The following is a 17,198-nucleotide window of genomic DNA, read 5'->3' as shown; positions in this document are numbered from 1 at the left end:
AAGAAGAAGAGTGTAACTTTATTTAGTTCTTACTTTCTTTTAATTTCAAATTCTAATTTTATATTAATGTTATCAATTTTAAAATTTTTATTGTTTTTAAAACTTTTATTCAAATAATACATCTTGTCATTTTATTTTGGTTACGTAAAAATCATTGACCCTCTCAACACGGCATCATTTAATCGATTGAGGAAAGAGTGAATAGTTATTTAAGGCAAAGCTAGTAGGAACATGGTTGACTAAAACGAAATTTTATTTGTGTGGCTGAAATCAACTTCCTTCAAGACATAGAGTGATATTTATATGACATTTTTTCATGTTAGACACATGATATATGCATATATTACATGTTAAACGGAGACACTAAGGTATTCCAATGATGGGGAGAAAAGGAGGAAGATAGTAGCTGGTAGGTGCCAAACCCCACTCCGGAGGCAGAGGAAGATCCAACGTTTTGGATGAACTGAAGTGGTTGTCAGCAACCTTGCATTCTCTGTTTTTAGGACACGATCTCAAGAAACTAAGAGGAGTGGAGATCGTGTAAGTGTTTTTCTCTTTTCCCTTCACAATTTCAGACACCTGGTTCTTCTTTGTAGCATACAGATGATTTGGCCCTCCAACAAGTTTCACAAGACACTTCACTGAGGAAGCTTTTCCATGCTCTCTGGGAAGATCAACCTTAAAGAAACCCTTCTCTTCTGTTGCCGCCGTAGCCAGCTTTTTCACACCTTCACACTTCACTGAGACCATAATGCCTGAAAACAACAACAGGTCCACCAAATGTGTTTATCATGTTTCAAAATTACTACTATAAGCTTTTAAGTTCTTTCTCATTTTATCAACACTATCCATTCATAATACAATATGTTACTTACCACTCATACTTCAATTTAATTTAGAGTTAGATGGTTAATGTATATTATCCATACATTATAAGAATTTGTTTGAAAATAATGTTGAGAGTGGACACAAACCAGAGAAATCGTAGTTGTGAGTGCAGTCAGTGCAAGAGACTTTGGCTTCTACTGTTTGGCATGCGGAGGGTCTAATTTTGAGCATAGTGAGTGCAAGAAGAAGTGCTGTGATAACCTTAGCAAACGCCATAGCTATATGGGATGAGAAAGAGAAAGAAGTTGGAAGAGAAGAAGATAATTTGAAGGTTATATATAGTGACAGTTTGAGACATAAACCTATTAAATGTAGGGAGCTAAAGCTGATGTAGTAGGTGGTGTCAACTGTCAACAACAACTGCAGTTATGTTTAACCTAGGTAGGGTTTGTTACAACAGACAAGATGTCGATACCTTTCAACAAGTTTTTTCTTTTTTTTCATATAATTTCTCTATATTTTTACGTTTTAATAATAACTTATACATGCTAGTTTTAAATCATGGAAAGTTTTATTTTACAAAAATGTTTGATAAACAAATCCTTTAAAACTTATTAAGAAAATATGATTTTTGGATACATTGAAAATATCAAAGAGTTAATAAGGCAGAACATAACCTTAATGTCATAAGTTTCTAATAATATGATTAACAAGCATTCATCTGCTGAAGACATGCTAAAATCAGTTTTAGAATGTCCATATAAGTGAATTGAATTGATTAAACATTGGAGTGGTTATGTTTAATGAGGATGTTTGCAATGAATGCAGTAAAGGGTGGTCCATTATTAAGCAGGATAAAGTAGCTTTGTTGTTGGTAGAAGGAATCCATAACAACCACCGATTATAAGTAAGAAGTTGAACGTGGAAGAAGAGCATGCATTTGAATGTTGCCATGATATATAAGGGAAACCCTAGAACTACAATGGCAGATGGCACCAACTTGCTGTCATATTAATGAACCGATAGTGGTTGCTGATCATGAACAATCATCATGCACCTAATAAACATCCCAAGGGAAATGGTAAAAGCAGTAAGAGGAACTACATGGAAGTTTCCCTCAACGCCATGGAAGATTTTAATTGAATGCTTTCACATGGAAATGCAGTTTGCTTTGTTATTTTTCGTCTTTTCTTCCTTCCTGTCTGCTGTTTCTTTTCAACTGCACGGACCTCCAACAATTATACTCACAAATTCCTGTGCATAGAATTATATAAACAAGAAAAAAGTTACAATGTAGTACGGATATATATAGTGGTACAAATGTTTGACAAAATTATTCTGAGAGATTCCACGTTTGGTATCTTCACATCTCTTCTTGTACTACTCCAGCTAACACTTTTTACATAACTTATTATTTACTTTTTATTTTTATGTAAGAGATATCTTCACTTTTTTTAAGGAGGCATAAATTTACGACACTTAAAAACTACACATAGTATTTGTTTCTATAGAGATATGTGTAGGAAGGAAGCCAAACAGGTAATCCAAGTATTAGTATTAGGAAGCAAGAGAAAGATACATTTAAATATTTATGACGGTAAGCAGCTAGCATCTCCACCGCAACAGTATTAAATAAAGTTGTTTGGTTCAGTGAAGAATAAAAAAAAGATGGACCATTTTTCTGATATGACCATTTTCTGATAGGCTTTAAGAGCTACCATGGCACCATCAACCACAAATTTTCACCACTAAGCATCTTCTTAAAAAAATAATTCAAGTAGCATATTATACCTTTTAATTAGTGTAAATTTAATTAAGAGGATACTGATAAAGAAATCAATATGGTATAGTATGTTTAATATGTTTGATATACAAAAAGATAATAATGCATTCCACCAAGATCATATGTTCTCAGACATCTTATATTATTATTGAAATTTATGAAACATTTTAACTTGTTTTCTAGTGCCTATGTAGCCCCTCGTTTCCTCTCTTCTCTTCTCAATTAGTTTTTTACCTAATGCTAATATTATTATTTTTTTCAAAAAATGGGTATAATTATTCATGACATGCATTTAGTTAAAATAAGAAATAACTTTTTCATAATAATTTTAATATTAACAATTACAATAAACTAAAAATTATTATAAAGTAATGTCAACATAAATATAATTATTTTTAGTATGATAAATTAGTGATAATTAAGTACCCTGTCATGTGTTACTTAAAAAAAAATATATAAAACACAAATGAATGTGTTATTTTTATTAATATTCATTTAATTATGTTTATTTTAGAATTTTTTGGAATATGTGATTTGTGTTACATAAGAGGAACATATTTTGGTTTTTGTAGTGGAAAACAATATTCTATCATTAATAATTTACAGAATATAAGCAAAATAAAGAAATGAAGAAAATGATAGGCAAATATAAATGTATCCGTGCTCTTGATTTCTGACTCTACTGGTTGTTTTTGTTCATTTTGGACATATTGACACGAGTTTCTCTACTTTATGGAATGGCAATTTTCAATAGGTTCAACTCTCTGGTTATCAGGTCGTGATCATAAAATAGATGTATAAGGAAAGTTGAACTGAAATTCACTACAAATTTCATCAAATCAACCCAATCTGCACCAAAATTTTCTCTCATTTTTCTCTATTTTCTACTCTCTTTTTTCTCAATGTAAATAACATTTCTTCCCATTCTCGTTCTCTCAATTTTAAACCTTTTAAATTTCATAATTTGACTAAATATAACCAGGCTTGACTGTTCAAACAAATACTTTAAGTTGACATATTACTAAAGTGAGGCATTTTTCATTTGCATGTAAAAGGGCCAATAATGCAACACAAGAGCTTCTATTACTAAGAATTTCACTGTACTAATTTTAAGTGGATTCCTAAACAAATAAGCTGATAGAACAGAATGGAGCTATTAATTTCTTTAGGTGCAATTGCATTCATAGATAAAACAAAACTCAAGTTTACCAACTTGAATTTTGCATAAAAGCCAGCACTAACTTCATGTAGATCAAAGGACACACAAGAAATAAAATTAAAAACAAAATTTGACTCGATTGAATATTTGGTTTCAAACCTTAATAAAGTAACGTTACAGTAAGGTTATATAAATGTCCCACGATTGCGGTCAAGTGGGTCCAAGTGTTCATATTTTCATTTCAAGATGTTCTATGGTTATTTACATCAAAAGGGAAAGAAAGAAAGAACAATAAAAATCTTACTACAGAAAGGTTCTCCAATTAAATCCTGTCATGGCTAATTTGTACTGTTAGCTGTAGTAGCTTCACGTTGCTGGCGACGTCTTTCCCTCTGTAACATTATATCGTGTAAAAAATTAACCACATAGACAATTAACAAATACTAATTCAAAGTCAGCCCCAACCAAAACATTACCAATACATCCATAAATCATTACAGTGACAGAGCTATCTTCTCTGCCAGTTCATCTACACTGTTTTATGCACGTACTAAGCCTAGCAATGGCTATCAATATTCACTGCATACCACTAGATGTCAATACTTAAGATTTCCTATGATCTAAGATGATTCCGAAACAGATACATTTTCAAAACAGCCGGCAATTAAAAAAAGAAATCTTAGTTGATCTACTCATGTTTAGCTACTTGTAAAATAGGTCATGAACAAACATCCAACATATCATTAACGTTAATTCAGGATCAAAAGCCACTGAAAAGAGGAATTGGGGAGGGTTTAAATCTGTGATGTTATGTTAGGTCACAAGGCAAAAACCTTACAGTTCACATTAAGGACCACTTTCAAGATCAGAAGACATTAAGAACAAAATTTTGTACATGATTACAAACGCCAAACATACCCAATCATGCTGATAATTTCCTCACATTGCACCATAAAGGGGTATTATGAGATCATTGTTAGTGGTTTCTTTTGCTAAAAGTTTAACATAAAAGAGTCATTATAGTCGATAACCAAGCTCAATAATTAATGAAATTGAGATCTGATCTACAGAATATTAGGGCTATAACAACAGTGCCCCAACTTAACTAGGGTAATCTCGCATAATTTGATTGACATGAGGAACCATGTGATTTTTTTCAGTTACATAAGGAACCAGATGATGGAATGGAACAAAGAAACAAAAAAGAAAAAGAAATGAACAAAAATCTCACCCTTCTTTCCCAGTACGGAAGAAAGCAAACAAAATCATAGACTGGAGTAATGGTTGCACATAAAACTGTATTTAGTGCAGTGAACACCAAGAGTGCTGTCATGGGTCGGGTTCTGTGCGGCATACTGCTTTCTTATAGAGAGACAAAGCCCTGCAATCATATTAATTCAGTTCAAGGTAAAGAGCATTTACGTAGAGATAAATACATATGTTCATATTAATATTAATGTTGGATCAGACAAATTAAACAGATCATCCTCATAAAACCCATAAATATAAAAGCCCAAATACACCTTCTGGCTTAGGGTCAGTCCTCCGAAAAAAAAAACACTTAACACTTATTGTTAAACAAAGATATTTAAAATTTTAAGAATTCAGTCTTCGAGATAGCATATGGCACAATATAGACATGAAATGAAGTATAAATCACCCTGCACACAACAATACAATTCTACCTAGTACAGTTGGAAGGCCATAATGATTACCAATTTACCATACAAACAGAATCAAATATCGGTATACATTAATCACCACCATAAGTCCATAAACACACATTTTATGTTCACAAAATAACTATGAATGAATTCGAAAAAGCAATCTATATAATCATCGAATATACCATAATAGCAACGAGAAGAATATAAACTTAAAAATTCCAAAAGCACATGTTAGAACAAGTTTTCAGAGTTCAAAATGAAAAGTATAAGGAAAATCATGTGGTCAGAAAAAGATGAGTCATATTTTCATACATGCTGTTCTGAGAAGAAAACAAACTTGAAGAACCTACCTCTTTCAGCACTAAATCGGGATGAAAACTGCAACCCTGTTCCTTGGCTCTTCACAATGGCTGAAGAATATAGCAGTGGAATTACCATAAAAAAACAGAAAGATTTAATAAATAAGTGCTCCATACTTCAACAAATCCTTCCCCAAGAACTCTCAGCAGCAACCAAAAAATCAACTCACTAGCAACCAAAATCCCCTAATGAATGTGACAAAAGTACAGAGAAAATAGGAGCAGAACATGGAATATCTTTGGCAGTATATAACTAAATTTGAAACAGACAGCAACAAATCAGAAAGAATACATATTTAATAAGATGTTAAATCGGACCATCAACTTACATGCACTAGATTTTAACCAAACAATATGCACTTAAGTTGTGCTAGAACGACCACCCCTAAATGGTTTGTTTAACAATCTAGATTGACTAGTGTTGTTGTCCAGCATGATTTCAGATTTCAATGTAAAAAATAAATAGAAGTATTAAAATACATATGTTTAAAACTTTTAGTTTTTAAAATATAAAAAATCATTTTAAACACATTTCTCGTATCTTCCACATTTCGCAGATTGTGGAGCCGTGTGCAGAATTTTCCGATCACATCGGCACCTTATCTGACTTGCTCCGAACTATTTCCGGTGAGGCTACAAACACACGTGACACTATTGCAATAACCCTCAAGCATTCTAGCTAAACAATAGGGAATAAGAATATGCTTTTACAACACATCCCACCCCCAAATCGGAAAAGAAAGAGTGAAAAAATGAACTCACAAGATGCAGGCAAGGGTAGGCGTGCACAATGCTCGCTCCAAAAATGGATTCACGGACGGGTTTTTCTCCGACAACGGGGATTGCAGAGATGGAGGTGAAAGAGTGAGACACTGTCGCGACAGAAGGAAGAAAGATTCTTATATTTTCAGGGTTTTTAGGTTTTAGGTTTTTTTTTTTTTTAAATAAAAGTAAAAAAAATGGAGAGAAAGGTGCATTATGGCTCAAAATAGCTTCGCTAAACCTAATAACGTGTTTCTGAATTTTATTTTTTTTTACTATTATTTTCACATCAATAAATTTTTATTTTATTTTTTATTTTTTATAAATATAATAGTTATTTTTTTAATGATCAAAATATTCTTAAAAATAAATTGAAAACAATGTAATAGTTAATTTTTTTTCTTACCAAGAATCAGGGACAAGGTACCACACCATGTCATGTGCTTATGTACTTCACAAATTAACAGTATGTCACAAATAATCTTTGGATCTAAAATTTTACAATTTCAAGAAAATTAAAACATTTTGAATTTAAATTAATTTTTATTTTAAATTATTTACTTTTTAAAATGTTGTAGCTAGATAAAGTAATTTAAATTTATTAAATTTTAATTTTCTGTATTTGAATAAATTATTTTAATTATTAATAAATAACAAATACCCAATATGAAAATTAATACATCAATTAAAAAATTTGGTCGACTTCCATGGAGAAATAGTCTGCCCTTAATATTAGTTAAAAAATTGAAAAATATTAATTAAAAATAGAAAATATATTATATTAAAAGTTAAATAATCTCAGCAATAAGAAATAACGTTTTCGTAACAATAATAAGTTTCATATTCTTATAATAATTATTTTTTCATCTTGTTCTTTCAATTGGTGGTGGAGAAGTAGAGGTTAACATGTAGAGACATAATATATGTTTTGCTTATAATTATAATCTAAACATTTGTTTTACTTTTTTTGGTTGGGAAAAAATAATAGTTAGTATAGTTTTAACATTTCGCTTAAAGAACCGATTTATTTATTGGAGAAGAAACATTAAAAGTTGTGTTTATCATTTAATATATAATTTTATTTTCGTGAGTGTTAGTTTTTACTACAAAAGTATGAATTATGTGGGTAAATAGGCATATCTAAGTGTCTAGAATTTTACCTAATTGAATATAGTCTTCCAAAATGCTTCCTCTTTAGTTTTAAACCATCATTCAACATTTATAAGTACTTAAAAAATGTTAACTTATCAACATTAAAATAATATTACAGAGTTGTAACAAAAGTTATTTGCATAATATTAAAATTAGTGTTGTTAAAATGAATTAGAATTAATAAGCCAACTCATTTACTAGATTTAAATAAGAATTGATTGAAAAAAAAATTAAAATTTCAAGATTAATTTTAAGTCTAACTTATTAAAAATTTGACTTACTCAAATTAAATATACGATGAATGACGTTGAATCTCTGATAATATATATATATATATATATATATATATATATATATATATATATATATATATATATATATATATATATTTATTTATTTATTTATTTATTTATTTTAAATTGTTTATGAAGTTTAACTTTATTTTAAATTGAAATTTATTTAGATTTAAATTAGAAAAAAATTTTATTTTTTTATTGAAAAAGAAATATTTAAGTGAGTGGCTAAATTAATTTTTTTAATCCATTAACCTGCGATGAGTTAAACTTATTCAATTCTTTTTATTCGAATTAAGTTGTCACTAAATAAGCAATGGACCTAAAATCCATTTGATAAAACAGGGAACAAAAGAAGGTTCTTTATTGCATTTGGGGTGATTACAATTATATCAATAATTGGATCAAGCATTCTGCATCTGACACCCCTTTATGGAACTGCAAAATACAAGCACTACTGCTATAACAAAGCACGGAAAATGTCACAATGTGGAAGCTAAAGGAGGCAATTCGTTTATTCTAGTCATCATCACCATCACTCTTAGGGAGCAAAGCCTTTCTTCAAAGTTTGAATGGTGGCAACATCAGTCTTGAAGGCCAAAGCCAAAATATTGCTATCAATGGAGGTGTTAAAGAGAGTGGTGGGAATGGACACAGTCCCAGCACTGGCACTTCCAAAGGCAGATATGGCCACTGCAGGCTTCTTAGTATCCGAATTGTACTGGAAGTGCACGAGACCCTTTGGGAACACAAACACGTCTCCAGGTTGTAGTGTCTGAGTGAAGAGCTTATTGGTTGTGTCCACAAACCCCACTTGAAGGGAACCCTGAATGGTGAAAAGTAACTCTGCTGAACGAGGGTGTGTGTGTGGAGGGTTCACACTCTTACCAGGGAATTCAAGCACTGCATACGATACACTTTGTCCATCAAGAGCAGGAAATTCTGCTCTGCTTGCTTTCTGCACTTTGAAACCTGTGAGAGTGTTCGGTAAAAACAAGGAACGGAAGCCTGTGAAGGTGAAGAAGTTGCCATCGAGAGTGGTGTTGGGAGGGACTATGAAGTCAGTGAGGATGTCAGGATCACCAGCAGAAGATATCTGCATGATGCTGAAAACTGATATGATCAGTGTCAGTACTTTAAAGGTGGTGGAAGACATGATTATGATTAATATTACTATTACTATGACTATCTCGGAGTTGAGAAAAGTGTAGTTTGAAGATGGTGTGGTGTTTCAGATTTCATCAACATTTATTTATAGGGATTTCTGCTGTGTGTTGGTCGTTTGTACTATAGCAGCTATGGAGATTTCAAAGTGGTTAACCTCTATTGAGGTCTGCAATTATTAGAGACTGCAACAAGAATGTTTGCATGAGTAGCCCTTCATGCCGATTCCAATCAAATAGAGACAAATTTGTAGGTTTTCTTTTGTTTTAACCTGTTACAATGGATAATTGCTTTTTATGTAGAGTGTCTGTGATATCCTTACAAATGATATATAATTATACTGCAGAAAGGATACAAAGTCTGAAAGGTGTGTGAATGAAGAATCTTTATAAGATAATTTATTTATTTAGAATTTGAAACACTATTATAAAATATGTTATTTGAATAATTTAAAAAAATATTGAAATTATAAGATTTTATCAGAGTGATTTGGTTATTTAAAATTATATTTAAAGAAACAAAGTAAGAATTTGAAATTTTGTATATTCGTTTTTTCTTTTGGTCATTTATCTTTATATTTTCTTTATGCTTCCATTATCAGTTCCCAAAACTGAATGGTAATGCATGAAGACATTCTGCAGTCCATATGTATTGCCAACATCTCATTCATCCTTTCCTTTCTTCATTAAAAATAACAGAATAATACAAAAGAAGGACACCAAGTTTTATTCGGTAGAAGAATCAAAAGAATATTATAATCTTCATCCAAAAAAAAAAATATAACAACAGAGAGTATATTCTACTTGCTTTTAGCTGTTTAAGTTGTTAAATTTTGCAGACTGCCAAAAGGAAAACAAGAATGAGCATAGTAAACATCAGTTCCAGCTGCATAATAGGTGTCGCATATTGGAGCAACTAATACTTACAAAGTACTAAATTCGGTCACTTTTTTTAATGCAAATTGTCAATTACTTCGAAAAAAAAAATAAAACCGTATCTATGATGAGAAAACCTAATGATGTCAAAACTGTTGGAAAAATGCTTACAATCAATCTCCTGAGGTGTGTAGATCACCGTCCCTAGGACTTATCCGCGATGTGTTGCGCAAGTCCCTCAGGATACAACAGGAATTTCTCGAAAGTATTCGAGGATCACAAAACTAACAAGAAACTCTACTCTAATAGAGTTTATACCCAGGATAATTTGTAGAAGAGAAATAAAAATGAAGCTAAGAAGAGAAGAGAATGAGAAAGACTCAGAACCTTTGGAATAGGAAAGTGCTCTCTATTTATAGAGCTAGGAAAGAACAAAATAAATAAAATAAATTAAAACAGATAAGTTGACTGTTTCAACTCATAAAATTTGACCGTTTCAACACTTAAAGATTTGATTGTTGTTAATTAATAAAATATTAACGTTGCACAACTTTAAATTGCAATAAAATAATAATATTTTACAACAATCCCCCACTTATTGCAAGAGAAAGTTGAAAGAAAGAAAATAAACTTTTTATCCTGGGTCTCATAGGATGTAATGCATCAGTATAGCAAGCTATATGAACCAGTCTTAAATCAAGAAACTTAACACACAGTGTAGTTGGTGTAGCAAGCTATATGAACCAAAGACACTTGACGTGTGTTAAAGGTTTATCAATCACAATACACCCCCACAATTCTTGCTGTTATCGCTGTGTTGCGCTAAATAGGTCATGCGCGTGCCCGGTATTCATGAGTGCTCTAGAGATCATGCCAAGATCTCATGCAAGCGGCCCCACTCGACACTCATATAGGTGATTTCATCAAGTGTATGCTGCAAATCATACACCATAATATAGGTGATTTCATCAAGTGTATGCTGCAAATCATACACCACCCATAAGGGATATGAAAATAATTAAAAACTTTGTTTAAGCTAAAATTCTTTCACCACATAGAATTTTAGTGACAAAGTTTAACCTCTCAATAATGCAGTCTCTAGCACTTTCACACACACACACCATAGGAAGAGACATAATTGATTAAAATCAATTTAGTGCTATCAGAANTAANAAGTGACTTGTTTTTACCCATATGAACCTTATTCATGGGATCTCCAATCACAAAGGTTGGGTTACCATCACTTGTTTGTTTGCAAGTGGCTTAAGTCCATTCCCCTCGATGTTTCTAAAATCATTTGTCTTCCCAGGGTTTTGTCAGAGGATCTGCTAGATTCCATTCTGACTTCACATAATCAATGGAAATAGTTTCACTCTTTAGCAGCTGCTTCACCAAATTGGTGTCTCAATTGTACATGTCTATTCTTTCCATTGTAATTCTTCTTTTTAGCTATAGCTATTGCCGATTGGCAATCTCAGTGTATTGATACTAATGGGGTTGGTTTCATTCCTAGTGGAATGTTTGCTAAGTAGTTTTTTTCAACCACGCAGCCTCACTATCAGCCATATCGAGAGCAACAATCTCAGATTTTATCGTTGATCTTACAATAATTGTTTGTCTGGTTGATCTTCATGTAATCGTACCACCCCCAAGTGTGAATACATAACCACTAGTGGATTTTGTCTCATTTGAATCAGAGTTCAGTTAGCATCATTATACCTTTCAAGTACAATGGGAAATCCACTATATTCAATGGCATAATCCATCGAACCTCTTAAGTATCTCATAAGCATGTAAAGTTCACTCCAATGTTCCTGATTTTCCTGATTTTGACATTGGGTATACCTACTCAGTCTACCTACTGCATAAACAATGTCTGGTCTAAAAACCTCATCAAGTGCAGTAAGCTCCCAATTATCTGGGCATACTAAGGTTGAGATAATGATTCTCCTTTAATTTTCACTTAGCATCATAAGGGGTACTCACCGGTTTTAAGTCATAAAACCCAAACTTCTTTTAAGTCATAAAACCCAAACTTCTTAAAAAGTTTCTCAATATATTGTTCTTGGGATAGTAATATACTATCTCCCATTCCTTATGATTCTAACACCTTCGATCCTAAAAATAGTTTATTTCTAGCAACAATTTCATGCAACAATTTCATTCTCATTCTCTATGTGACATTATTCAATCATCATTATCTAAAGTCTCATTCAAAAATACAATATGCTCATGGATTCACTCAAACAATATATGACAAACAATATCATTCCAAAATAATAGATCATAATCCATCATTAAGATCAAATTCCCATTTAAAAACTCATTAATTTCCTTTCTGAATCAAATTAATTTCTCTTCCCAATAAATTAATATGATTTCCAATTAATTACTAAATAAACAGTAATAACTATTCCTATAATTATAATAATAATTATTATAAATTAATATTTTCTTCTCTCTCCCTTTATAATTAATTTTCATTACAATTTATTTCCATTAATTAAAACCATAAATTATGAATTCTCCGGAACCAAACCTGCACCCAAGTCCAACTGGACACTCTGGGTCAAACTGAACCAATCACAGTCCTCTGTGCCAGACTCTGGGCCCACAGTCCAATTAAAATTCTTAATGACATTATTTCAAAAAGGGTGTTGCTCCCTACACCTCCCCAAGTGGGACATGTATCTCCCCATTAATTTAATTTATTTCAAAAATATTCTACACCTTCCCACTATTTTCTTTATTCCAAAAATACCCTACACCTCTCCACTATCCTTAACCATCTTTCTTTTTCTCTCTCTACATTAATGGACCATTCACATGGTTCAGATTTGAATTTGTAACATATTACAAAATATAAAATTTAGAAGAAACTTCAATAGTAGTACTTCTACCATTTCCATTTTATAAAATTAAAAGTTAAATGCAAATACAAAATAATAAACATAATAATATTAATAGTAAATGATATATTATTATTATTATATACTAACTTTATAATGACGAGAACTAAATAAAATCTAAATCTTTAACAAATAACTTTTTTTTTTTATATTTTAAGTATAATAATATTTTTATATTATTTATCTAATAAATTAAATATTTTATTCAATTTATTTGAGTCAAACATGTCGGTGAGTTTAAACATAATATAATGTTAAAAATTATAAATATTATATGTAAAAAAAATACATGTATATAAACACTTTTTTAGAAATTTAGAACAAAGTATTACCATTTATTAAGTAATTTAAAAAGAAAAAAATATATTCAACAACAAAAATAAGATTGAATCAAACTTATTTAAGAAAATATATCTAACTTCAAATTTAAGTCATATAAATGCTTCATTAATGAAGCATGTAAATGTTCCATTAATGTAGAGAGAGAAAGAGAAAGATTTTTAAAGATAATGAAAAGATGTAGAGTATTTTTGTAATAAAAAAAATAGTGAAAAGTGTAGAATATTTTTAAAATAAATTAAATTAATGGGAAGGTAAAAGTCCACTTAGGGAGGTGTAGGGAGCAACACCCTTTCAAAAACTGCCCCATAATGGTTTTTTACGGCCCAAAAAGTTAGTCCAACCCATATTTCCCAGAAACTCAGTCAGAACGAAGCTGCCACCGCCAGCCACCGTGACGCGACCCCACTGGCTGCAACCCACCATCACGTTCACTGCCGTGTCTCGCAAACCATCATCGACTACCACGAGAATCAAACATCACGAGAAAGACCCATCATACGCGAAATCAGCCGCCTCAAAAACCAGAAAAGAAAACAAGAACGCCAGAAATTCCCATAACTCAATTTCAGATTCCAATTCGAAACCCTTAAACTGAGAGAACAGGTGAAACCCTAAGTCGAAGGATCAAGAACCCCAAAATTCAAGATCGAAAAGCCCAATTTTTGAATCGAAAACCTAATTCCCCAATTCTCAATTTCAGAAACCAAAAAAAAATTCGAAACTCGATTCACTCCGCTGCCGCGCTGGCCTTCCTCGCAACACGTCACCGGCGCCTTCCCCCGCCACCGCGACACTGTCCGCACTCAACCTTCCGCCAGTTCTGGACCAAGAGGCTTCGGCGATTCCGACCACTACAAGAACGCCCTTAAAGACGCGGAGAGCCGCCACTGCGGCACACACTGCTAAGGAGAGAGCGTCGCGCCTGTGCCACTAAACCTGGTCTTTCCTCCTTGCCAAAAATCCAAGTCAGAACAAAGTAGAGGAAAAAGAAAAGTTCCCTGGAAGGCAGACCAAAACGGAACAGAGGGAGTAGAGGGATGTCTCCTTGCGCGACTACGAGCTCGAACCATGGCGAAAGAGGAGAAGAAAACCCTCCCTGGATGGCGCGACGAAGAACCCTGAGAATCAACCTCAGTGCACACCAAAATTTGCGCCTTCGCGAGCCCAGAACAAGAAAAAGGAAAGGTGGAGTTTCGCAAAAAGGAAAGGTGGAGGGCACCTAAGGGTTGGTGCGCGAGAAAGAAAAAAAATTGCGAAGCTGGGAAAAGGGATAAAAATTAGGGTTCCTGTTCTTTTTTTTTTTTTTTTTCAGAATACTTTAAGCATAAATTGTTCCCTAACCTGACATTTTAGGTTACTGCCACCATATTTACCTATCATCCTCGAATAATTTTTTTTTTCATTACAGACAATATTAAAAAATATCACCATTAATATAACAGATTACAAAACCTAATATAATTCAATAACGTAACGAGCATTTAATCACATATTTATAAACATTTAATCATATTTATATTAATAATTAAATAAATATAATCAAACATAAGACCATCATAATTATCATCAGATATGCTATTAGCTTCCACACTTCAAAAGAAATTCAAAGAAACTTTCAAATTAATCATACAATAAAAACATTAAAATAAAAGTAAGTTTTCCATACCTTTTTTATTTTTGACATTAATGAGATTGAAATATAAGTCATTAAGATTGTTGGAAAAATGCTTACAAAATCTCATACTGCAATTTCCTAAGGCGTGTAGATCACTGTCCTTAAAGACTTATACGCGATGTGTTGCGCAAGTCCCAAGATACAACAGAAACTTCTTGAAAGTATTCGAGGATCATAGAAAACTGTACTCTAATAGAGTTTATACCCAGATAATTTGTAGAAGAGAAATAAAAATGAAGCTAGGAAGAGAAGAGAATGAGAAAGACTCAGAACCTTTGGAATGAGAAAGTGCTCTCTATTTATAGAGGAAAATGATACTTTGACAACCCCTCCATGACAAATTTTTGACTCCTTGCACGTGTCAGGCTCTGATTGGTTAGCATTTTATGAAATAAAAAAAAATTAAAATGACGTGGATAACTGGTCTGACAGAGAGAGAGGGCATTGTAAAATTTTTGAAATCACTTTTGCTTTTCAGATTTTGAAATACGATTTCAAAATTGAAACCCTAGAGAGAGAAAGTGTTTCTTCCAACCCCATTTCATCCTTGCCCCACCGTCTCGTCGGCGCTCTGTAACCGTCGCCGGAGGACCACCGATCAAAGGTCTGCCACCGATCAAAGCTCCGGCACCGACAAACGACCCGAACCCCCTTGACGACTCCACCGTCGTTCGCCGTTGAACGGCCACCGGAGGTCAACCCGGAGGCGGCGCCGCCGGTCAGTCTTGGGGTGTCTTCCAGCGCCACCACATCACGTTTCCAGCGTCGACGAACGCTACACGAGGTAGGTGTATTTTCGTTTTTTTTTTTATTTTTTTTGTATGTGGGAGAGGTTTCGAACCTTACGAGACTTTCGAACCTTGGTTGCAAAAATACTGAGATNGTCCATTGTTGAATATGTAACAATTTTTTTTATTATTATTCTTANTACCACAGCCAAATATTTTTATCTGGATACAATATGCTTGGCTGGGCTTTGCTGACTTTCTCATTTACCTTCTATTGATTCTTATTTTGGTTGTTATTCTTGTCTTTTTTACGTTTCTCTCTACAAATACTTGTGGTCTCATTTGATGTGGTGAAATTATATTTTTTGTTTACATTCGTTAGGTTTTCATTAGCGTATATTTTGTTCATGTGGATGGATTTTTTGTTCCAATATAGAATGAGCGTATTATAAGATATGGTGGTAAAGTCTAAAATTGGTGCTTGACCCATGAATTAGGTTGTAGGTTTCAATGCATTGGCCCTTTTTGGTGGGGGGATGGATGAAGATGGAGAGAAGGGTAAGTAGATTTGGTAGTTTGGTGAAGATGATGAAAAATAATTGTAGATTTGGTTTGATAATTGGGAAGAATTTAGATAACTAGAGTGGATATTCACAATTCCGTCCTTTTTTAATTGTCCTAGTATTTTTAATTTTTTTTGGCATTTGTATATGTATAAAATAAAGCAATGATTTTTTATATCTGAAACCTCTAATCCATAGTGATTGTCTCACTAGGCACTGTCTTTTTCTTACTTTTTTTGGGCTGATTGNTAAATGCTATATGGGTTTGATANTGTGACTGACATGCAAAGTCAGACCTTTTGTTGCAATGAGATGTTGACATCATAGCATGTGTGAACATTCCAGATCATTAGTAAGAAGGATCTCTTATATTTTTCATTTTTCTTTATAGATGTCTTATGCGTAGTGTCTAGCATGTTTTGAAAACGTTGTTCATGCAATCAAGGTGCATTTTAGTTACTAGAAGATGTTAAGGTCTCTTCTCTCTTCCTCAGTCAATATCTTAATGCATTCTGTGATACTCTTAATACTGTGGTTTCATGGCATCCATTAGTTGTTGTATGCTGTGGTAACAATCTTTTTAATATTGGGTTTGCAGGGATTCAGACAAGATAATATTTGAGCGTCTACACAAAGAGTTTGAAGCTGCACGAGCTTCTCAAACTGAAGGTAGCTTTGACTTTTGTCTTTGGAGATGAATTCTTTAATAAATTAGCAGTAGATGGTATATNNATCTGNCTGTCTCAATTTTTGTCATTTATTTCCTTTGTTGTACTCTAGTGTAGCTGATATGATTTTTTACNTTTTGAAATGGTTCTTTTTTTGCCTTTTCAGTTTACTGTTTTTTGTTCAGTTATATAAACCTTCCAAATTTTTTGGTTTTTCATATGTATGCATCCATTCAATATTTTCTAATCCCTAAAGTTAAAAACTATTTTT

General features: G+C 32.6%; 3 protein-coding genes across 3 annotated transcripts; all 3 read right to left on the bottom strand.

Moving 5' to 3' along the window:
- Positions 1–235: 235 nt before the first annotated feature.
- Positions 236–1,310, bottom strand: LOC106779124. The gene is made up of 2 exons (XM_014667181.2): positions 975–1,310; positions 236–755 (listed from the first exon to the last, which is right to left on the bottom strand). Exons 1-2 carry the CDS (start codon positions 1,102–1,104, stop codon positions 364–366), a joined length of 522 nt encoding a protein of 173 aa, XP_014522667.1. The 5' UTR covers positions 1,105–1,310; the 3' UTR covers positions 236–363.
- Positions 1,311–1,763: 453 nt separating this feature from the next.
- On the bottom strand, positions 1,764–6,711 carry LOC106779123. The gene is made up of 5 exons (XM_014667180.2): positions 6,559–6,711; positions 5,788–5,847; positions 5,002–5,151; positions 4,075–4,162; positions 1,764–2,082 (listed from the first exon to the last, which is right to left on the bottom strand). Exons 3-4 carry the CDS (start codon positions 5,122–5,124, stop codon positions 4,109–4,111), a joined length of 177 nt encoding a protein of 58 aa, XP_014522666.1. The 5' UTR covers positions 5,125–5,151; positions 5,788–5,847; positions 6,559–6,711; the 3' UTR covers positions 1,764–2,082; positions 4,075–4,108.
- A 1,642-nt stretch (positions 6,712–8,353) lies between these two features.
- LOC106779127 (germin-like protein 1-1) lies at positions 8,354–9,320 on the bottom strand. The gene has a single exon (XM_014667184.2). The coding sequence runs from the start codon at positions 9,157–9,159 to the stop codon at positions 8,545–8,547; it is 615 nt and encodes a 204-aa protein (XP_014522670.1). The 5' UTR covers positions 9,160–9,320; the 3' UTR covers positions 8,354–8,544.
- Positions 9,321–17,198: the final 7,878 nt, after the last annotated feature.

Source organism: Vigna radiata, unplaced genomic scaffold, assembly GCF_000741045.1.
Source record: "Vigna radiata var. radiata cultivar VC1973A unplaced genomic scaffold, Vradiata_ver6 scaffold_425, whole genome shotgun sequence".
Taxonomy (NCBI): domain Eukaryota; kingdom Viridiplantae; phylum Streptophyta; class Magnoliopsida; order Fabales; family Fabaceae; genus Vigna; species Vigna radiata.
This window is presented reverse-complemented; position numbering and strand designations above follow the sequence as displayed.

Coding starts and splice junctions, on each gene's coding strand:
- LOC106779124 (XM_014667181.2), bottom strand. CDS start 1,104: ATGGCGTTTGCTAAGGTTATCACAGCACTTCTTCTTGCACTCACTATG. Junction 756..974: donor TCACAACTACGATTTCTCTG/GTTTGTGTCCAC, acceptor TGTTGTTTTCAG/GCATTATGGTCTCAGTGAAG.
- LOC106779123 (XM_014667180.2), bottom strand. CDS start 5,124: ATGCCGCACAGAACCCGACCCATGACAGCACTCTTGGTGTTCACTGCA. Junction 4,163..5,001: donor TTCCGTACTGGGAAAGAAGG/GTGAGATTTTTG, acceptor ATAATGTTACAG/AGGGAAAGACGTCGCCAGCA.
- LOC106779127 (XM_014667184.2), bottom strand. CDS start 9,159: ATGTCTTCCACCACCTTTAAAGTACTGACACTGATCATATCAGTTTTC.